This window comes from Buteo buteo, chromosome 20 (assembly GCF_964188355.1).
Source record: "Buteo buteo chromosome 20, bButBut1.hap1.1, whole genome shotgun sequence".
Classification (NCBI taxonomy): domain Eukaryota; kingdom Metazoa; phylum Chordata; class Aves; order Accipitriformes; family Accipitridae; genus Buteo; species Buteo buteo.
In genome coordinates this window covers 12,332,357-12,355,669 of record NC_134190.1, presented here as the reverse complement: position 1 = coordinate 12,355,669, position 23,313 = coordinate 12,332,357, and the positions used below count along the sequence as shown (strand labels likewise).

At 44.9% G+C, this 23,313-nt stretch overlaps 1 protein-coding gene across 4 annotated transcripts in view; it reads right to left on the bottom strand.

Annotated features, from left to right (window-relative positions):
• F13A1 (coagulation factor XIII A chain) overlaps positions 1–19,318 on the bottom strand; it is a 64,005-nt gene extending 44,687 nt beyond the window's left edge. The window contains exons 1-4 of one of the 4 annotated variants that reach the window (XM_075052334.1): positions 18,184–19,317; positions 14,990–15,052; positions 13,913–14,085; positions 7,901–8,089 (exon numbers count right to left, since the gene is read on the bottom strand). In XM_075052334.1, the coding sequence (XP_074908435.1) occupies positions 7,901–8,089; positions 13,913–14,048 (325 nt within the window). In that variant the 5' untranslated portion in view covers positions 14,049–14,085; positions 14,990–15,052; positions 18,184–19,317. Of the gene's footprint in view, positions 1–7,900; positions 8,090–13,912; positions 14,086–14,989; positions 15,431–18,183 lie in introns of those variants that run through there. The other 3 variants (XM_075052335.1, XM_075052333.1, XM_075052336.1) reach the window with 3 other exon arrangements.
• Positions 19,319–23,313: the final 3,995 nt, after the last annotated feature.

Below are 23,313 nucleotides of genomic sequence, written 5' to 3'. Positions count from 1 at the left end.
TCACAGCCAATTGCTCCGTGAAAGACAAAGTCGTTGCATGACATCATGCTGTTGGGACGTCCCTGTCTGCTCTAACAGCACACGGAAATGGGAAAATCCAGCCTGAGGACTCAGAAATCCTGGAGGTCGCTGCACTGTTACCACCAGGCACAGGGTGAACTTTTTATGGGTTCCTTTTGCAGCTTAGAAGATATCAGGCACTGAACGAGGGCTGCTGACTATCCTGCCTTCAAGGCAGGAGAGGACGGGAGAGAATTCACAGTGACCCTCTTTCATGGGCCTCTAATTCTCTCCATTTCAATACTAGGTACTGAGCTATGAAACTGCCAGAAGACTATTTTTACAGAAACCTCCCTTGTACAGAAGGTTTAATGGCACAAACATACCTATTTCCCCTGCTGCACACCGCACTGGCCTGCAACCCTTTGATACGTCTTTCTTATCTTTTCTTATCCCACCTTGGTTTCTGTAGCTATCCAAGCTCGGCTCCTAAAGCTCCTGCTCACTTCAGTTACAGTTCAGCTGAGCTCTACATCTCCTGGGGTTTCCAGGCACGCAGGAAAAGAGAAGCAAAATAGCTGTTGTCCCTATAAAAGGAGCTCAGGTCTCCCTCAGTGCTGTATCACAAGGCTTTGAAAGCAAATAAACATGAGTGAAGGTCTGCATGGCAAAATGTACCCTGACTGAAGCGTGTGTGGATGTGGGTATGTATGGGATGCCCCCTGCCACACACACACACTTTACAGGGGCAAAAAGCAGAGTGCAGTGTTCCTTAAAGCTTGCCAAAGTCTATTTACGCAGCAGCAAAAGAATGGGCCGTCTAAACCACAGAACTGTGGCCACACACACATGCATTCAAAGTGAGTTATTTTTAACATATGCTTTAGCTCCTTAGCATGTCATCTCCAGGCCCATCAGGCATAGAGACAAGCTATATTTAATTCTGGGTAAAACTGCCACACCAGGGAGGGATTTACAGCAACAGAGGGAGACCGAGAGATAGGTACAGCAAGTTCAGCTGGCAAAACACGAGCGCTCCTCCTCCGGTTATCCAATTCTGCTGCTGTTCCTTACAAGTAACTAACAGGGACCAGGCCTTCCTCAGATGATACTCCTTCTCCTTCTCCTCCCCTGGCCAGTCCCTAGAAGTCCCTATCTCCATCTAGTTTAGTTTCTCCCTTGATCTCCAGTGGACATACACATTGCTGTACATGTGCGTGCATTACACAGCTCTTAAATGCCGCTGCTGAGTTAGCACGGTGCTGGTAGCACAGCCAGCGGAGGGACTGATGGGTGCTCTTGGATAGGCCCTACACAAGTGAGTACATGTTTTACTTTTGGCAGGGAGGAGGGAAAATTTGGTAGCACGGAGATTAGAAGTATAGTGAGCTTCAGAGGACGTTTCCTTCCTGATGGAAGTAGGATACTTCAGAAGAGAGGGAAGTGAACAAAGCTATTTCTTAATAGTCTTTTTGGAACCCTCCTTAGAAGATTGTTTTTTAAAGGAGTTAAGGAATCTGTCTCCCTTTGGGATATACATTACACACAGGAAGGTTAACAATTTTGTTGTTGGGTTCATTTGTTTTACCTAGATACACTCTTTCATACAAAGGGTAAAGAATCTATTTCAATACCAGCCCTGGAAGTATAATAATTGTGACAGGTTGATAAACAAATTTAAGCTGGAAGCCCCAAGCACAATAGCTGTGTAGCAGAGGTAAGCCTTATTGTAGCAAGCAGCCTGGGGATGGGTGTTAGCATACTAGGACCATGCCTTAGGAATCACTGTAACTACAACAAATGTCAGGAAAGGAAAAAGGAGAGAAAGGAGAGAAAGGAAGAGAAGGAAGAAGAGAAAGAGGACAAAGAAGAAGAGAAGGAGGAGGAGAAAAGGAGGACAAAAGAAGGAGGAGAAGGAGGAAGAGAAGGAAGGCAGAGAGAGAAGAGAAAAAAACAGAAAAAAAGAAGAAAAAGTAAAACAAAGAAAAAAGAAAGAGAATAGATGCTCTAATAAAATCCCAAACAATCAAAACAAGCAAGAAGGAGAAACAAATTTTTGTAAAAAACAGTAGTGTCCTTAAACCTCTGCTTTAATATCACATCTGGGTCCCTCCCACCCTCAAATTCCATTGCCTTCACAAGTGCTGCATACAAACTTGGTAATGTAGGAAATCGGAATATCTTGAGATAATTGTTACTCATGGCTCTAGATAGGAATCCTTAACATCTGACCACTCTTTCCCAGGAGTGAATGTTTCTAGTACTTTACAGTTGTAAAACACACATCAGAGTCACCCACCTTAGCTATTAAAACCATTAAAAAATACAGCTAGATTTTATGTGCCACTTGATGCTGCTGCAGCAGTGCAAAAGGAGAGCATAATAAAGATAAAGATTCCTTTGCATTAAATACTGCATTCATGGAGTACCTCGAGGGACTCCCTCCTCTCTGCTCCTCTGGGGCCTGGCTGGGAATTCCAGAGGGGAGGAAAAAAATACCCCAATGTCTTTGTTCAGAAAGTGGAAAGGTTTGTTGTTTGCTAAGAGCTGGCAGACAGGTCTCTTCTCTGTCTGGAGTCAGTCTCTGGGAAATGTGTTCCACTGCTAATAAATTATTCTTTCTCCCCCAGAATGGGACTTCATATTTAGTCCATCAGGTGTTTCTGTATCTTTGCTCAATTTTTGTAGTTTTTTATTAAACAAGCATATAGTGATTTAATAAACTCTCAATGTTGGGTTATGTACCAACACCAAAAGTGTTTGCCCCCAGCACCACAGTTAGTTACCTTTGTATAATGCCAAGAAGGCTCCTAAAAAACTCAAGATCCAACTTTTTCCAACAAGCAACTTTTTCCCAGAGGCAGAACTCAGCTCAACATCCCTTCTGAGGTGCCAGGGGACACCTCATGTCCCAGCCACTCCATTAGCTACCACCTGCCCTGCCCCAGAGCTGCTGAGGACAAATGACAGCAGGGGTAGCAATACTTCCAACTAAGACAGATTTACTGCCTGACGAAAGGAACAAAACCTTAACCCTCCTGGAATAACCCATGTCCCAACACTGCTGTGAAATTAGGAAAAGGCTGTGGACACTGTAGGACAGCATGAAGAGCACCACTGATTCTGGCATGGGTGTGCTGAATCGGACCCCTGGTTGTTTAGTTGTATGCTGACTATAAGTGGGAATTTGGTGTCACCTAAATAAGCCCTACGGGATTAGCTCTAACATCTTTATGTTCTTAGCTGCTTTCATGTGTTTATAAGTATTCCTCTGGAGCAGGCCTGGGAAGACTGTAGAAAAAGGAGCAGTAAGTCTCTGCTCTCATCTCAGGCCAAAAGCCAATGATTTATAGAAGCCTGAGGAGTGCATATGGGCGGGTGAGTGGGTGTCCACGCGTGCACACATGTGGAAAGGTGATAGTAGCCTGGAGGACTGGGATTTATGATCATTCCAGAAGTCTGCCAATGAATAAAACGTTCATAATTATATTTAGGGCTAGACCAATATATATGGATTTATGAAGCCATTTAAGAAAAATACAAATAGACAACAATTTATGAGGATGTGGGGAAATATATCATTAGAGTAAGGATGCACTATATAAACTCATCAACCACTCTAGGATTTACAGCCATGTACAGGAAACTACTACTAAAAGCAAGATTGAATGCCATATAAGCCCATCTAATCATACATCTGCTTTTCAGAGGAATCACCGCCAGTGCAGCAGTGACTGTGGAAACTTTGCAGCACTCATGCCAAACTGGCTGCCACAGGTGTGGGAGCCGTGCTTAGCCAGGCTGAGCCCAACACACTGTGGAAAGCCAAGAGCAACACGAAGTATCCCCATCACCATGAAGGCAGTAGTCAGGAGAGATCAAGACGGATGGGTGAAGGAGTCACTGGCTCCTCTGGGCTCCCTGGGGCTCCAAGCAAACTGAAATTGTTCCCGCTGTGGGAAACTGGATGTAAGCACAGCATCTACACTTCTCTTGTGGCTCTTTCATCTCAACCCCAGGCCAATAAAATGAGTATTTCCCAAGGGGTGATGCTCACCTTTCCTCTCATTAAAGCCAGGAAGTGGGCTGAGAGGAAGGAAATATGTGGTGATGGAGCAGCTCCCAAACCACAGGTACGGAGGCAGGGCTGCAGTCCAGCACGAGAACTGGGATAACATCCCATTACTCTTTATAAGTGGATATTTTTCCATGTGGATTTTTTGGCACATTCATTGTTTTCCATACTTTGGCAGACAAGTATGGTCCTAATTTACTGAAGCATTATGTGCAAAACTGAATTATAATAATTCACATGTTAGCACTTCAGCTAGTTTCACCGATGGTGACTCTACAGGAAACAGTCTGCTAAAGCAAAAAGGACTTTAGTCATAAGGAACCATCGCAGAAGAATTTCAGTAAAAATGACTTTCAAAAGATTAGGGTGAAATATTTATATATTTATCTATATTTGTTTATACAATTTAGCCCATTCTAGACTCTGTGTGAATTCTAGACTCTGTGTGAATGGTCTTTAAATGGACTGTAGATTAAAAAAGATTGTTATTAAGTATTGTTCTGTGAGTGTTTCAGACCTAGTTTGACATGACGCAAGAAGCATTTGTCCCAGGTATCCTTGATTCATTATCAATTAGAAGGATTAAGCAGTTTCTACTTGCTTTACTTGCTTCATTAATCATCTTTTTAATGATGCAAAAGAAGCAAAAATAGGAGCAAAAAAGAAAAGTAAAACTAAATTTTAGGGAATAAAGGAAATAGAATAGTTCTTCACATACACAGGATCAAGTCATTACCATTGTCACATTTTTCAAGAGCAAAATTAGTCTTTAATGGATAAAAATTCTGTGATGGATTAACATAAATGCTGGGAAATTTCCAGTGCTAGGAACTAATCATTTCTGAATAGCTTTATACGGTGCTGTTGTATAAACAGCCCTCACTGTAGGCGCAGCCCTGCAAAAAGAGACGTTGAGTTTTCCCAGCTCCAGCTGAATTCCCTGGGAGCAAAGGCCAGCCGACCCTACCAAAAGTATCTTTGTACCCTATGAGAACAGCACCTTGAAACACCCAAAAGATTCTACAGCTCCGGATAGCCTGGTTCACATTGCTTGGGGTAACCTCCCGACCCTTGGACATACTCAAAACTGTCTCTAGGGCAAGACCCTGAGCAGCCGGAGCAAGCTGGACCTGCTCTGAGCAAGGGCTTGGACAGGAGACCTCCAGAGGTCCCTCCAACCTAGGGTATTTTATAGGTTTGCTGCACTGTTTGAAATCTACTGCACTAGCACACAGAGAGCTCCTCGGAAAGGTCATTCTACAACAACCTGCAAATATTTCTGTGCGTCCATCACTTTAATCTCTCGAACTCAGCACTTTCCTAGGAAGCGTATCCCTTGGTACAGTGCAAAAAGCTTCCCTGAGCTCAAGCTGCCCCTGCTGTACGGCTGTTGTCTGAGCCAGTCCCTCGGTGTAGCTTCTGCCCGACAGTACCGAAGGGCAGGGGTAGGACGCACCTCCCCTGTCTTCGGTGATCTTAAATCAGAGCCTGGTCCATGGGGGAGAGTCAACGGAGGAAGACAAAAACTCCAGAAGGGAGTTCATCCCATTTTAAGACAGCAGGGCTAAACTGCCACCTGGAGCTGCCTGCCTCCCTCCTCTGAGCACAGAGGCAGTCTAGGCAGCAGCTTTTGGACTGGGCTCTGGTTTTCAGGCAGCTGACATTACAAGAGGTGAATGCCCGCTCTTCAGGCAGACAAACAGAAAACAACTGGATGAAAATTGCCATGTCTCCCTGTGACAAAAAGTTTGAGAGCACAGCACTGAAACCTTGAGCACTCAGTGCCCTTTCCTAAGTACAAGAAATCTCTTTCTCCTTGTCAGGGCATTAAACACTGGACTTGCCACAAGAAGGACAATTAACAAGAACCAAGCAGATCATCTCTGAATAATTTCCTTCCCCTTTGTGGACTGTTTTTGTTTTGCTTTCTGTTGCTAGCCTCTGAGAACAAACGTACTGTATTTTCACCACATGTGCATAAAAAGAAAGATTTGTGGAGCACTGAATATTAACCAGTTCCTAGAAGAGGAGCTTGAACATCTCTTCTCCCAATTCAATCTCTGTGAGCTAAATTCCTCGTAGCAAGAGGGCAGTGGTGCTCACAGAAGCAGACTCTTAAAAAAGCAGGGGAGGGCATTAGCATTTTATATTATCCTGTATATGCAGCACTTTCCTTCAGCTGATTGCCAGCCACCACACACAGGACATCAGCATTACCATTCCCATTTCACAGAAAGGACAATAACAGTGAAGAATGAGAAGGTGAAGTCAACCACAGACTCAGGGCTGACTCCAAAGTAATAATTCAGAGCTGAGTTTTTGCAAAGTCTCCCCTGGCTCAGGCTGTGTTTAACCCCATTCCTACCTTGGCTGAGGATGAGGGGATTTTTATCCATGCTTAGGGATTCAAGGTACAAACCATGGACAGATGTGTTAGGAAGGAGCAACAGGAAAATAAGTGAATACATTCTCTTAAGTGGACTGTGCAATGTCAAAAGAAGTGTTAAATTTCTTCTTCCAATATAGAATATCTGATTAAAACAAATGCAAACTGCACACGATGCAATAAAAAACAAATGTTCCATTTTCCACTTCTTCTTGCTACAGCTGTTTGTTTTAAATGTATAAAGATTAAGGGAACAGTCTTGAATTTAATTAAATCCCCAAAGAACTAATGATATTTATGCATATTAAATTTTTAAAGGCACTTGTGGCTGTTCAGCCAATCATTCACTGGACTGTCATAACATGCCTCCCAACCCTAATTTAAATTAGAAAGAAGAGACCCATGAAAAAAAACGTGCAGACAGTAACCTTTTCATTGCACATATGTTTAAGAGATAAACGCCCATCTAGCTTTAAAAGGCAACAAATCTAATAAATGGCCACATCATCATAACTCAATGGTGGAAAAAAAATCAATGTTACAAATTTCTGAACTGCATCTCTCAGGAAAGTAAATTAAAACATCAATTCAAACCTACTTTAAACAGTTTATAAGGGGAACATTGACGTCTTAACACAGAAACTCCCAGATCACTCTAGATGAAGCTGGGGCTTTCCCAGAGCTGTGATGTAGGGAGCAGCATTCGTTGGGGCCATCTTTGGCACACAGCAGGAAGCCCTGCTCTGTTGCTTGCTTTTCCCCTTCTCTAGCAAGGTCATGCCCTTCTCTGGTCCTGTACCTTCAATAAGTCAACAGGTGCATTAGGAGCTGAGTCTTTGATGAAGGTCTCTGAGTGAGAGGAAAAATGCTTTCTTGCTCTTTTTGCAGTAAATCAAGAAAGCCTCTGATGTGGCCCTGAGTAAGTTTCTGGTCCAAAGCTATAATCTCTGAACCTTCTCCCTTGTTACCAAGTTGGCTATAAATGCAGGCTGCAAAGTTGCAAGGCCTCCTGTTCTTCCACCCTGCGTAATTTCCCCCCTTGCGTACTCAACGTTTTTTTATCCCAGTTCATACATAGTCATCTCTCCCACCTCAAAAAACAGACCCCTCCTCGCTGCATCTCCTAAACACTAATAAAAGATGTTTCCCATTCCACCTACCTTTCAGCATTGCCATACAGCATTAAACAGAAATAACTCTGAAAGCTCAATAAAGTACAACTTCTTGCTAAACAGAAAGCCCAAATACTGCTCCTTCTCTCACAAGCAATTCTGACCCTGTTTAGAGAAGCACTTCCTTGCCTATGGTTAAGACTGTTTTTATGGTTTATCAATCATAACAGGAAAAAACCCAGCCATTAAGTACTGTTGTGTTCCTGTTTACAAGAGACTCTTCAGCCTTACTTTGCTGATACAACACAGCCTTTGCCAGGCACTTACCTATCAAATACTCCAGCCAGAATTGGTCCGTCTCTGGCTTGTAGGGTCGGTTGAAGTCAATCTGGATTTGGAAAGGCTGTCCCCGACGCACTATCAGCTTGGGGCTGTAGTACTTGTCAGTGTGGTGCTGCTGCTTGTTGATCTCATGGGGCTCCTTGAACATATGAACGTCCACAACATGCAGGTAATCTGCAGGGACACATAAATGAACGCAGAAGTAAGAAGTCAGTATGTTGGAATGCCAATATTGATCTCAACATCATTAGAGACCCTGTCCTCCCCTTCCCCAGCATTGCCTCATTGAGGAACACCATGCAATGGAGCATGCTGGATCTGTTTGGGGCTTACATCCTCCTGGCTGAGCATGGACTTACGGACTGACACTTCTCTGTCCACCTGCCATTTTCACAGAGGCTGTAAGGCTTCTAGTGTATGGTGAAAGCAATTGCAGAAAGAGTAGGTTGCTATGGGTGGAAAGCTGAATGTCCCCGAGGAGAGTTGGGCTCCACCTTTCCTTTGGTACCAGCTTTCTGCAACTCTGGGCCTCACTCTCACAAGTTTACCAGTGCAATCAGTGGGCCTTTGACAGCTGTGGCTTCATATCTCCCTTCTTGCAGCCCTCCATTTGTAAAATGCAAATTCACAGGGGTTTTGTGATGCTTAATTACGTTAATGTTTGCAAAGCACTACTACTATTGAGTGCTGAAGAGCCTGAGAGGCATTTAATGATCTTGCATTCAGCTGAGAGCTTGGATTGTCTGTATTAAATAAGGTTTTGGTGTACTGTATGTGTCTAGACTCAGCTTCTCAGTACACCTCCACTGCTATTAGTGTCTTCTTATGAAAACTAAATATAACATTACAGTATATAATTACAGCATAGAGTTATAGGCAAACAGCAGTAGGTATCTATAACATGCATGGGCAAAGCTTCGCTCCCTTCAAATTAGGGCTGTCTAAAGGGTTATAGCCTACCGCTGCTGGAAGTTAGTTTGCTCAGCTAATGATCGATGTGGGGTGGCACTGAGATAGCCAAAGGCATTTGCAGTCACCACGAGCTACATGACTGTACGATACCGGGAATCTTCGCAACAGGAGTTTTCTCACACAATGAGCAACCACATGAAAATGAACTGGACATTGTTCTTTTGCCTGCATGCTTGGGCAGGTAATCACGAAACCTCTGCCAGGAGGACCATTGCTGGTCCTCACCACCAGGAGAGAGACAGAAGAGTAAAGCTTGATTTGCAGCTCTCAGCTTGTCTTTCCAGGTGCTGACAGTTAGAAACTAGCTAATTTCTGCATTTTATACTGACAGTGACAGAGCCAAACTCACGTCTGGCAAAAAGACGTGCACATTTACAGCAGCTGGTAGAGCTGTGTGTACTCGTGATGGTGGCTAATTTGGCCTGCTGCTGAGAACACCGTGAGCAGGAATGATGTGCTCAGCGACTGAGTCGGGTATTCAAGTCACTGAGGGCTGAACGCAGCCCACTTCACAGACAACAGCTCAGACAACAGCTTTGCACACCGCTTTTCCTTGAAGGCAAGGATACACTGCATAGCAGCCAGCTCTGGACAAGCAGCAGAGCAGCTCCCTCTTGGATGTGCAGCCCCCAGGCTTACAGCAGCCTGTGCATTAGCCATGCACCTCTGCAGGGATGTGTTCGAGACATCAGCAGAGCCCTGCAGGCAGCAACTCCCCTGGACACCAGCATGGTCCTTCTCCTGCCCCAGCCAAGCCACCCAGCCTGGGCTCTGGGTGACAGCTAATGGGAGAGGGGGAAATAAAGGCAGCAGGAGCAGGTCCCGCTCCTGCATTGTCATCATGAGCTGCCTAGCCCTGCCCTTCAGGCAACAGGAGGAAAGGAAACTGCCTGAGGACACAGCAAGATAAGGATCCTTTCATGGAAAAGCCCTGGACAACTGAACCCAAAACCATTCACCTCCTGCTAACCCTAATCTGTGGAAAGGCTGGAATACCCTGCTCAATGCTGAGGCAGGCTTAAAGTCCCATGGCAATGTTATTGTTACTCTCTGCTCAATTTGCCAGGCTTCTGGAGTAACTTCTGTAGATCCCCACTGGCTTTAGCACTGGCTAAGGTTACAGAGATGGTTTTTGTGTGAAACTTTAAAGGCATTTTGCTCAGAAATCATTCTCATTGCCCCTCTGTGAAGTGGGGCATGTCTTTGCCTCCCTCCCTGCAAAACTTACCAATGCCCACTCACAATAATGCCGACAAAGCTCACAACTGAATTACATGAGGCAGGAATTTCCTGGAGAGGGGGTAAAGTGGGGGCAGAGGAGAGGCTCTCCCATCATCTCTCCCAACCCCTCCCAGGCTGAAAGCACTGCATGTAAAAGCCACATATCTTGGGGCTCTGTGAGGGGTGATGTTATCAGTAAGTTTGGCTCAGCTTCTCTCTCCTTCCAAGGAGGCTTAAAAATGGAGTTGAGGGTTTGCTGTGTTTTCATCTTGTGTTCTGAAATAAAAGGCAACAGTGAGTGACCCTGCCCTTCCTTTGCATGTTAGCCCCTTCAAGGAACTGTAAAGCTAAGCCACCCTGGGCCGTCAGTTCAGCATTTGCTTCATTTTATCTCAGGACTTTACATGGCTCCCATCAAAACACAGCCATACACATCTGCAGAAAACACATTTCGCTTTCACTCTCAGTGTTAAAACGTACCTTGAGCTTGCCAGATGAATATAACCTGTGACTGGAGCCTGCATTAATTACAGTAATGGTAATTACGGAGGACAAAACATGAGCAGGGTAATGGGATGTGCTAACACCATCACCAGGGTGGGATCAAAAGGAAGGCTCCAGGCGAGCGCACATCACTGCTCATCTGCTCGTGAGCCACAGGTGGCCATCGAGGCGTCCTTTGAAGTCAGGTCCATCTGACGGTTTGCCCATAGCCTGGTCTGCTGTTTAGTGCAAGAAGGTTCGCTGCTCGAGAGGCAGCAGTCTGATGCTTTCTTAAAGCTTTTGCAATGTTAAGCTTGCATGGAAATAAATGAGCACAAGCTTGAGCTGTTTTTCGAATAACAAGAATAGCCTTCAAACATTAGGTTTTCTTGGAGGACCAGAGAGAAAGGGCTCTGGATTACAAAGAGAATAGCGTGAGTTTCCAAAGGAGGTGCCCAGGGGAAGCACGATTCCCTGGCGAGTCGCCGCACTTTGCAAAGGAGGGTGCGTGGGGAGCTTGCAGACAGCGGGGCCGCAGGGCTGTGTCCTCCCACCGAGCGGCTGTAAGTGCCAGGCCCACTCGTAACACGCTGCGGTGAGATGAGCTGGCTAGCAAGAGCCAGGGGGAGGACGCGGCACAGCCGTGTTCACGGAGACACAGGCTTCTTGCTGAAGAAGCACTCGGAGGGGGCTGTGTGTCCTCCTCACTGAGCATCCCTCCTGCAAGCAAGCGGGGGTCCCGCAGCAGGAGCCCATTGACCGGGCTGGGAGGCAGCCATCCCTGGCAGCCTCGGCCGCTCGCTCCGGCTGTGATTCAGCGGAGTAGAAGTGGGTGTCAGCAGAGAGCTAGTCAAGCACAGGGTTTTACCTCATCCTAGAGTAGTAGCTAAAATAGGTCAAATGAATCACACCCTAAAAATGCCTGTTTCTCTCTGTTGGCTGTCAAGGAAAACGAGGGTGACTAGCTCAGCTGTAGACACCTACACTGCACAGATCAAGGGCAGGATTCAGTTAAATTTAGGCACCCAAATGATGTGAGCCTGGTATGTAACCTCTTATTACAGCCAGTTGGTGGCTGGTTGCTGCAGCCAGTGGAGCTGAGAGAAGGGTACAGATCACCCTGAAAGGGACACCCACTGCCTCTCTGGACAGCCTGTGCCCTCACCTCCACTCATAGATGGCTCTGTGTTGACTATAATCTGACACAGGTGAAGACACTGAAGTTTAGATGTTTATAGCAGGTGTCCAATCCCACCCCAAAGGCTAGAAAACACCTCAGTTGTAACAGCAGGGATAAAAGCATTGGCATGCTTTTTTCAGTGTGTTATGGCAATGAAATGTGGGAACCACTACAGAAAATTTGGACAACCCAGAAGCATAGAGGTGTGCAGGAGAAGGAGAATGAGGTGGCACAAGCAGTCGTCTGCAAGGATGTGCTCGCGGTGCTAGAGCCCTGTCGTACTGTGCCACTCCTGCTCTGCCTGCAGACGCTCACTTTATCCCCCAAGAACAACACTGTGAGGGCTCTGGGCAGGCTCAGCTCCCAGTCTGAGCTCCATTGGGCTCTAAACCTTTAACATGGTCTGACAGGTGACTTAAGCATCCTACCGCAAAACAGCGTGTCCAGGGACCACACTTATATCAGGTGGCATCACAGGCTTAGATCACAGCTAATGTGCACTGAAACAGGAATGCTGCTGCAGTCCTTTCCCTTCAGGTTAGCCCTTGCATGTTGTTGCTACAGGCATCGCAGAGCTGAACTGCACAGCAGAGCTGATCCAGCTGTACAAAAAGAGTTTTGCTGTTACACACAGATTTATTTTTCAGCCATACCAGTCCCAGGTATATCCTACGGCCACAAAAACTCTTGCTTTGGACAAGGGCTGTTTTTCTCACTAGTAGTATCGCCTTAAGCACATGTTGCGTTCCTGCCTCAACTCACTTGACCTGACATTCCTAAGTTTCCATTGCATTTCTGAAAAGCGAGAGGCTCCCGCCCACCAGCACCATACTTCATTCAGACCCTGATGTGAAGCACATCAAAAAGCAGTAGGAATCTTTCTCCTGGTACTGGCGGGCTTTAGCTACAGGCTGCATTCCTTCTAAGGTATCCCACACTCTTACACATCTCCAGCTTCTGTGAGCATATTGGGTTTGAAACAATGTCTAGTCAGGACCTGTACTGTGTTACATTTGACAATTTAAACACATCTACTTGCCCCAGAGCTACAGGGTTGTTTGAATAGGTTCACGCAAAGTTTCTACAATCTTAACGTGCCAGTTGGTTTGCTCAGGCATTTCTTAAAAGAAATGCTTTTTAAAGATATGTGTGTGTATTAAAACAGGGGGGGAGGGATGACGACATGTTGTTAAGGCACGTGATTAGGATTACAGAAATAATGCTTTGCAATAAAAATTTGAACTTGTCGCATAAAATCGCTTTGCCTGTTTCCTAGTGTGTAAAATGCAGTAATTAATGTTTGTCCACATTTATTAAGCACTCTTTCAACCTGGATGAAAAGTCCCATACAAGCATTAAGTATTATTACATCTGGCTACCCTGAGTTGCCACGTTCAACAAGTTCTGCTGTTCATTTCAAATAGGCCAAAAAATTAACGTCATTTGGTTGGTGACTCATTCAGGAACCAATCCTGATTTCTTTTAAACCAAATCCTACCTAATTTTTTTTCAGATTCACTCCAAAGAGTTGGCACTGAGGATGTGGTTTGATTTCCCCATCCCCTACCATGATATTGTTTTGTCTCCCCAGCCAAATGATTGAAACACTTTTCACAGGAGAATAATTAAAAATATGGGGATTCCTTTTAGTTTTGCATTCATTTTTATGAATGAGCTGAATATCTAGCAAAAGTTTTCCCTGCCAGCCGGCATTTTGCAGTAGTTTCACAGTCAGTTTAAGGCCATACAAACCAGAAGGGCTATTAAGAGGGGAGGGTCCCCTGGGCCCCCTTCACCCCAGTGCTGCCACAGCCATGCCTGAAGCCATCAGGTTCAAAAGTGACTCTGTGATGGTGATCAAACTGGGAAAACCCATTCTTGCCTTTTTTTAACCACTCCCACATTTCAAGCCGAAAACTGGTCACTCAGCTTCTCCACTCCTCAATTTCCCTACCCATGACCTGCAGTAGCATTTCCATGCACATGGGTGTTTTTATCAAGTTTTTTCATGAGCAGCAATAAAAGCTATCTGAGATCAAAACATGTAAAGAAAAAAGTGATTTGGTTTTAATTCACAGACCTGGGTAGAGGTGAGCATGGAAGATGTAAAAATAGACTCATGGCTTAACTGTACACTGTACCTTTTGGATTAAATCCTCTAGGTATCATTCCAAAAGCCTCCATCTCAGGGACCTCATTTTCTTCATCATTGGAGTTGTTTGATGGGAGGGCTCTTCTCCCATTCAGAGGAGGTTTCTTCTTCTCGTTGGTGCTCATTGTTTCAGACAACCTATATTAAAAATGTTGTAATAACCTGAAAGAAAGAAAGAGCGCAAGGAAAAAGCAAACATGAGCCAGCATGGCACATATAAGATGGGAGAAACCAAAAACAGTGTGGGGTGCCAGTGAGCTACACATTTTTAGACTCACATAAATAAAAACTGAGAGGCAGAAAACATCAGTCTAATGATGGAGTACAGCTCTCTAAGGATTGGAAGGCATTTTGTGTTTGTCAAAACATATGAATAAGAGAAGAAGGGGGGCGGGAGAAGGAGAGGGAAGCCTAACACAGGAGTATTTGCCTAGGAGAAGCAGGGCATTAAAAACATTAGGGAGTTTCAGGTAAAAGAACTGGAAAATCATTCACTCTCCCACCCTCCAAAACAGCATTATTGAATCCAAAATAGCAAATTATATTTCCAGAAAGTGCATCACACACTACCTCCCCCTAATAAAAATGACATTTTAAGTTATGCTGCAATCATCCCAAATACTACAGCCTACAAAAGTCTGTGGATGATTACTAGAGAATTGTATTTTTGTCCCTATGCATGCAAACACCCAATATTTAAAGGGCTAACTCCCGCACCCAGACAATCCACTTCTGAGAAAGAGGATAAAAAAAAGAGGCGGGGGGGAAGGGAAAAAAAAGAACAGAAAAAAGCACTTATCCACTTATTTCTCTCCCACTAATGACCTTAAGGGAAGTCTCAGATGTAGGCTGATCAGAGACTTCTCTTTGAGCTAGTCAAAACTGCTTTCACATCTATTTCAGTGTAAGCATGTAGCAATGAAAAAGCCATGCTATCCTTCTAAGAAAATATTAGTGGCTGAAAACACGACTTCTTCCCAAAGCTCCTGAAAACAGCAATTCAAAATGTAGCAATTTTTTAATAGCAGTAAGCTCTTAACGGAAGTTTTTTAGTTAGCAAGGATACCTTCTTTTCAGATAGTCTTTTTTTTTCTTCTCCCTTGCAGAATTTCTGAAGAGCAATGGAAGCCTGGAAAAAGTTGGGGGTTTTTAAGTAACCTCTGTATATCCTCCTCCCTCCTGTTGCAATAGGACAGTGCTGAAAGGGTTGCCAAGCCCTCCCCACACCACCTCTGAGGATCTGCCACCACTGCTGGCACGGCTTTGCTTACTCCCTCCCTCTCCCTGCCTATCTTACCCCAGCTCTGCTCACCAGGAGCATTTCAGAGTGCTTGGGCTAAGGAAACATCTTGGGCACTTAAGTTTCAGTTCTTAGCGCATTGGACTAGAACTGCTCATAGCACAAGGGCATATGTAGCGGGAGAATGGAGGGGATTTTCTGAGGGACACAGCCCCAGAACCCATGCTCACTATGTTGCCAGTCTTTAATGGTGTCTCTACCTCAGGATGCCCACAATGCAACTTCAGGTGGTGGTTTTCAGAGTACTCCCAGGCAGACGCAGTGACCAGGTTCCCCTGCCTGGTTGCCTCACGGCAGTCCTTTCAGAGGACTGTGGGGCATGTGGACATGGAGACCTTGTTGGTGGCCCAGTGGAGAGGACCTTTTTCTTGAGAACCTATGCAGTTCAGGAAAGTGAAGGTATTTTGCACCAAACAGCTGTGTTTGGGGCAAATGACCTTCAGCTCTTGCTCATGATAAAATGTGCATCACCTAACAACCAGGGTCTAGGGCAGTACCTGGTGGAAGCATTTTAGCTCCACGTCAACTTTGTTCAGTTCCACCAAGCTCCAAGATAACTGGACACTGCGTGACACCTCCTCTGTCAGGCATAACTCCACAGAGCAGTGGAGTTACATGGAGAAAAAGCAGTGTACAGGGAAGAATTCAGGCTCACTGTCCTGCCAGCTGCTGCTGTTTGGCAGCAGAGGTACAAGTCACCTACTAAGAGCATGCATGGACAGTGGAGAGCCCCTCTGACACCACTTATTTGCCTCAGTTGCAGGGTGGATGAAGGAGCGAGGAGACACAGTGAAGAGGACTCCACTCAGCCAGCTATGACTTCCAGGCCCATAGCATCAGTGAAGCCTCAAACCTCTGCTGGCTTAACACCACTGAAATCAAGCCAGAAGGCAGAAGAAGAGAGAATCCGGTCACATTCCTGTAACAGGAAGCAGCAAGTAAATCATCTGGAAGACAGGACTCCCATCCTAGCTCCCTGGGGATTTCCCAGCCACAGCGATTTAGTTCCACATAAGCCAGGACACCTGCACGGCACGGGGCAGAGATGCCAGCTGGGGACCTGGGAGCAGCGTGGCTGCACCAGCGCAGCGTTGTAGCCGGGCTAACGAGCCTGCTAGGGCTGATTGCCGAGGTACCACACCAGGCTGCAGCAGTTTTGGAGGCAGCCTCGCCATCCGCACCCCAGCTTTGCACTACGCTGTCTCATAGCCAAAGGGCTTGAGCTCTCTCCTGCCTCCCGCAGCAGGCTGTTAGGCATGTAGCAAAGAAAGCTTCCTAGCCAGGGGACTCCCCTTCCCCTGTCCTGCTCCCCCAGGAGCACAAGCACCCTGCGGGGACAGATCTGGTCCCAACACTGGCATCTCAAGCTGCAATTTCCATTGACTCACTTTCACACAGATGGGCCCTGCGACAACCATCTGGAGGGCAAGCAGCACCCCTGGCACCCAGGAACACAACAAGCTTTCCAGGGAAGGAGGCCGGTTGCCGATTTTTTTTTTTTTTTTCCTTCACCTTCCACTCTGATTTCTACATGGCACGGTGTGCTTTGTGCCTCTCTCTCTCTCTCCACTTCCAGCCAGCGCTTCAGTTCCCAAAATTGCAGCTGGTGCGACGACGTTACAAAAACTGATATAAATATTGCCTCGGTGCCATGCCTGCTGGAGGCCTGCAACACAAATAAGAAACGCCATCTCCCGAGGAAGTCATGTGCTTCCCCAAGTGGCCGCGGTGCTGTCAGAGCCGGGAGGAAAACTTTCTGTCAGAGCGAGGAAGGGAGCGAGCGGATGCAGCCGAACAGATCCCACTACAGCCGTTGCACTTAAACAGCCAGCGGTTGCAGATGTCTCCCCGTGCCCATGCACATCTCTCCAGGGCTTTCCGCAAAAGCCAACGATCACACGGAAAAGGGGGAGGCCAAAATTTTTGGCGGTAGCAGCAGGAGTGGGGCTTTGCATCCAGGGAGAGTAACGTTCCGCGGGCTGTAATTTATTTATTTTGTGGGGAGTAATGTAAATTTGTGCTTATGACAGCTCCAGATGGCAGGTATTTTCTCATTACCTTGACTTCTTAGCATTTGCTCTCCCTTGCCTATTAGACTGCGCTGGCCTTAATTTAACTTCCATGGTTCGAAACTACTGACGTCAGGGCTGATGCAGGAGGGGGCACAGAGAACACGAAGCCCTGGTTTTCCTGTAGGGCCTTATGTTTAATGAATGATGCACTGGGATGACTGGTCAAAGAGCACTCTCTCTTCCTGAAGCCGCTTCTGCACTGCACCCTGTGGGGAACCACGAGCCCATGCCCATTTCTCAGAGGCAGCCTTCAGATGCCCGTGGCCTTTGCCAAAGACCTTTGGAGCCACGGGCACCCTTCCCACTACAATAGACTTTGGATGATGGACAGCCCTTCCTCCTGCTCCCCCCAGAAAACCCCTTAAACGGCTGCAAAGCTTGCACCATAAAGAGTTATCCAAAATGCAGTTTCCTGTTGTCGTCAGAGCCAATGTCACTCTGTTCCAAGTCCTCCCATGCCAGATAAGTTTGTGGGGGAAAAAAAAATCCCGCAAAACACAAGAGTCAGTAAAGCTTTACAGCCAGAGGAGAGGGCGTGCCAAGATCTGTCACAAGCAAACTGATCAACCAGGTGCTCACATAAATGGGTTGTTGTGCTGTGTGCCAATGGCTGGATGGGAGAGATATTTTCCCTACCACTACTGTAGCTACACCAAGCACTCCTCGGCAGCAGCTGAGCATTGTCAAGCTCTGCAACAGGGTGACTTCCTTTCTTCTTTTTTTAAAATATTACCCTCATGCCATTTTCAGTCTAGGTGGGTGTTCAGATGCACTGGGACATGATTACTACAGCATGTGCACAAGTGTACCTGTGAGTACATCACCGTCACTCGCCATAAACCAGACTCTCTCAACTCTGATCTTTTATACATAATAACACAACATTACCTCTCTCTTGTCTTCTCAGAGCTTCACTCGGGAACTTGCACCCTTTCTTAGATGATCAGGTCTGTCTTCCCCCTTCCTCTGCATCAGTACTTGTCTCCCAGAAACTGATGTTCCTCTTCCTACGATGCCCTGCCTCACCAAGGCTGCAGGCAGAGTAGAGCAGATTGTAGCAGAAAATATGAATAAAAAATGTTCTTTTTAAACAGAAGCAAATTTCAGAAATGTTCATTTGGTGGTTTTGTTTGCACATTTGCTTTGGGTTTTTTAAAAAACAAAAGCAGTTAATATATCTGTCTGCATGTAACACCTCTGGCTACCACACACAGAGGAGTATATTTTGAGTTAATGCTGAAAATTCAGAAGGCCCAGCTCTGAAACATGACACGTGTACACATGTCTGTGTCTGTGTGAAAGAGGGGCAGAGGCAGAGAGAGATAAAATGGCAGCTCTTGAGTTAGTGGAACATTTGGACAAGGGGATATAGGGCCAGTTTTCAAAAGATATTGTTGCAAATGTTTCTGTTACAGGAAGAAAAAAACCGTGTGTGTATATATATATACACACACATTCGTGTACATAGTCTGATGGGAAAATGTGGCTTAGGAAATTTAACTCTTCTCTGAAAAATTGTTGTTTCAAACTGCAAGTCTAAATTCAAACTGTAGATCTGCATAAGCATCTACATCTGAGCTGGCCATCTTAGGCTCCCTTTATCCTCCGCACAGATCTAGTCTAGGCAGTGATTCATCTCCTCCTACAGCAGACATGTAAATAGGTCAGATGAATCATGGCCTAAAAGTGCCTGTTCCCTATATTGACTGCAAAGGGAGCTTGGGGTGATGGGTCCTACCATATGTGTCTACATTGCCAATGCCTATAGTGAGGTGAGATGAATCCTAGCTTAGGCACAGAAAAAGAAAAGGATTTTATTTTGGTTTTGAGGCCTGGCCTTCAAGTGCTAAATTATCCTTTACTTTTATGGAAGATACTACTGCAAATCAGTATCAGTGATACACAGTACACAGTTCAATACACTTTTTTCTCTCAGAATATGTGGCTGCCACTGCCAATTATGTAAAATATATTTTTTACAATAAGCGTCAGATTACAGTAAAGTACATACAAACTCATGAGTTCAGGCTTGGGAAAATACATGCATCTTTTTGTACTCATCTTTGAAGGCATCTTGCTTCCTCAGACAGAACTATAACTGTAGGTGTGGTAACTGCAATAAAATAAGAAAACAATCATCCTGTCTGTTATGAACATACAATCCAGGTTCCCACTCCTATTCTTACTGACATCTGAATCCAAAGCATTCAGTTGGTCGAGTACTAGGGTCTGCCTTTGTTTCTTACAGGAAGAGCAAGGGAGAAGCCAAGCTAGGGCAAAGGGGTCTTTCATAAGAGACGATATTCACAGGCTCCAGCTAAGTTTACTGGCTTATGTTTCACTGGAATTGAGGCCTTAAAGGATTAAAGAACATCTCTCAAAAATGGGATTGGATAACTTCTCTGCTGTGGCCAACTGACCCAGAAGCTGATAGAGACACAAAGGCTGTGGACCTTAGATTTTTATTTCAAACCCAAAAGAAAAGGACAGGACATCAAACCAAAGCCATAACTACCCAGAGACTTAAGCAGGGAAAGCCATTTTAGATAAAACATTTGTCTGAGTAAATTTCATCACACATGCCGCATGTTTGGGCCAAAGAAAGAGACTTTTCTAAAGCAGCCACCTCAGTACCACTTTGTCTTCTTAACCCCACATACCCAAAGAGAAGCTCTTGGCCTAGGGATCAACCCTACTTGGTCCATCAGGCAATGAGACTGAGAAGAGGGACTGTAACTTCAAGAGCAGTGGAAACAGATGATTTGTATGATTCCCTTTCAGAGATTATTGACAGATACTCCCTATTGAACAGGCATTGTATCTAGGGTCAGGCAGAGCAAACAATATATTCAGTCTGGTAAGACTTTGTCTATCATTCTTGCTATACACAGAGAGCTGCTTGAATTTTTTCCAATGCATCACTCTCCTTATAGGGAATGCTGATTCCACAACACTGAAACATTTTCAAGAAAATAACAATTGATTAAGGTAAAACAGTTAGTAAGAAGTTACCAAAACATGCTTAGCTTTGAGTTGGTCATTTTAGCTTTTAAGTTTACAGCCAGGCTGCAGTCCCCAGGTACTGGGATGTCTATGGCAGGACAGGCTTGGGGAGGTCAGGGAAGGGAACCTTGAAGTTTCTGCAAAGACCCAGCTTGCGTGTAAGTAGCTGCAGCTCAGTCCTGCACCCAGACTGGCTGCTGCAGAGCTGCAGCCCTCAGCTCCACAGGGGCTCACTTGTCACATACAGCATCAGATGCAAATGAGGGTCATCCATTTGTGCTGTGCCCAAACTACCATGGCTTCTGGACAGTGTGGAGTCATCTTGGATACATCCAGGCCAGAACCGATAAGCCAAGGAAGACCCAAACAACCTATAAGCAGAAGCACAGGGGCTGTGCCCTTCGTCCCTGAAGCACTCATGCCAAAGACCTGGTACAAGACACTTGAGATGTCCCTACATAAAGCCATTTGGGCTGAGCAGGGTTTAGTAGGTCCAGCTCTACATCATGCACAGAAGAACATCCTTGGTTTAGTACTAGGTTGAACAACAGTGGTCATGGAGTACTGCACCTCAGCCAAGAAGCTAGATCAGACCAGAGCTCTTCCTGCATCCAGGGGGTGGGTAATGCACAACCCAGGCAAACCCAGCATGCTTAGTTGACAGTTGTTTCTAATTAATTTAGTAACATATGTGGACACGCAATGTTTCAGTCTTAATGTCACAAAGCTTTTCAACATTACTGACACACACTGTTTCAAGTACACTCAATTACAAGATTTCTGGAATTAAAGATTTCCTAAATTTCATTTCAGGGTAAAACTTCCTGTTCCAGTTCAGAACAAAAATACATTTTTAAACGCCCGAATGTCTTGTAGAACAGCTTTTCCTCTTAATACAAACACAGATGTAGTGTGTAGGCCCATACACAACAAAACACTTAAGCACATCTTAACTTCAGTCATGTAAGTAATTCCATCTTTAGGCATATGCCTAAATCCTGTAATGGGCTCAGATCAACCAAATCAAGGCTGTATAATATCTGTTTGTACAGAAACATGCTGCCTGTTGATGTTGCATTTCTGCAACATGACACTGCAGTTTAACAAGTCTCTAGTGCAACTGCTTCTTGACTCCTTTCAAAGATGGTTACCGAAGTGGGTTGTTGAACCATCTTTCAGCCCCAAGACTGACCTTATCTTTGTGCAAATGAGCTAAGTAATTGCTTATTTAAGGAAGTGTGCAATGTTTTGAGAAGTAGGTTCAAATGTGGATTGTAAAACATCACAACTGGTTGGTTTGTTAATGGCGGATGTTCTGGAGGAAGAAAGGAAATTGAAAGGATGAATCATTATCCAGATGAAGTTCAAAAGCAATTTAAAAGTCATTTCATAATCACAGATGTGTGCCAAATATACCCGTCCAGCACAAGCTGTAGGCTTTGGTTTTTGTGAAGTCTGCAATTTCTTTCCTTTGCTATTCCTACTATAAACTTTTGCAGCATGGTTTGAAAAAGAACCTAAGAAGAAATTAATGCCTTCTAAATGCTCCATATACCTGTCTCTTTCTATAGTGCTGTGCTGCATCCACAAAATTACTGTCAATGTGCACAGTAGAATACAAATACTTTTCCCTTTATGCTCGTACTGAGCTTATCGTTGGAGTAAAGATAAAAGTCAGATCAGCTGAGAGACACTGCATCAGGAAGTCAACTCCGGCATGCACCCACAGCAAGGTCCCTGGCTTCTCAGCTAATGTTCAACCCCTATGTTACGAAGAAAAGGTATGTGCAGTATTTCTCTTGTGTCCAGAAGCTGTGGAAATCCTGTCAAAGCCATACAAAGTCCAAGGCAACAACCACAGTCAACAGATGCCCTCTCCATTTGAGGCTTATCCATCCTCTCCTGCAATTCCACCTCTGGTTGCGCGCCCCTAACAGAACCTCTACAAAGTTTTAGGCTGTGAACCTGCAAGAAGGCATGCTAAGATAAAGCTCTGCAGGTAGATACCTTCCCCTTGACTCCTTGATCTCTCTCTGGCCCATCTCTCTCTCAGCTGTAATCTTCACAAACTTCACAAACATATCACAGGAATGATACGATCTTTCATTCTTTTCCTTTCAAGCCATTTTCTTCAACAACCTTACACTGCTTTGATTTCCTTTCAAAACATCAATGGTTGGTTGGTTGCTAGGGGGGACATTTACTACTTCACTGATAGATTGGAAACTCATCCGGAAAACAGCAGTGCAAATAAAATAGGAATTGATCTATCTTTTATATTAAACGATCTTTTTCTCAGAAAGGCCCTTGGAATTCTTAATCTTCAGACTTGTAAAAAATTATAGTTTGTTCAACTCATACAAAAAGAAGGGGCTCACTGGCTGTGGCTCAGATGTCTTGACCCAAGTGCCTTGTTTGCCTGGGATTTCTCCTGAAACTCTGTAGTCCCTGTAACTTACTTGGATAATTCCCTGTACATGTGCATGAAAATGGGGTAAAAGCAGCACATTAGGAAATGATAAGAAAAGTGGTGGTAACATTAGTTTGAAGAAGTAGCCAATGTATTTTCAAGTAAGAGTAGAAACATGCTTCAAAGGCATCCACTGGAATACACAGATGGAAATGGATTCATTCAAAGCCCTATCCCTTAAAACGGTCCATGTCACCATCTTGCAGTCTGATTTCCCACCTCTTGCTTGCAAGTCAGACAGTTAATCAATGAACAGGAACAATATCATAACACCATAAAGAGCAGTTACTAGTTAAGGATAATGAGAAGTAAGTAACCTGAATAAATGGCTTTTGAAAAACGAATAAGCTGTATTTGTTTGCATTGTACCACAATAAATTTTAATCAAGAACATGCATTCATAAAAAGAAAAGTTGATCTGTGGACCTCTGAAGGAAAAAGTTGGGGCAAGTAGGCAAATTGTAATGACCTACTTGTTTAAGTTTTCCCATAGGTAGGGCCATTGGCTGACTAATATTTCTGTTCCATAACTACTGACAGTCAGT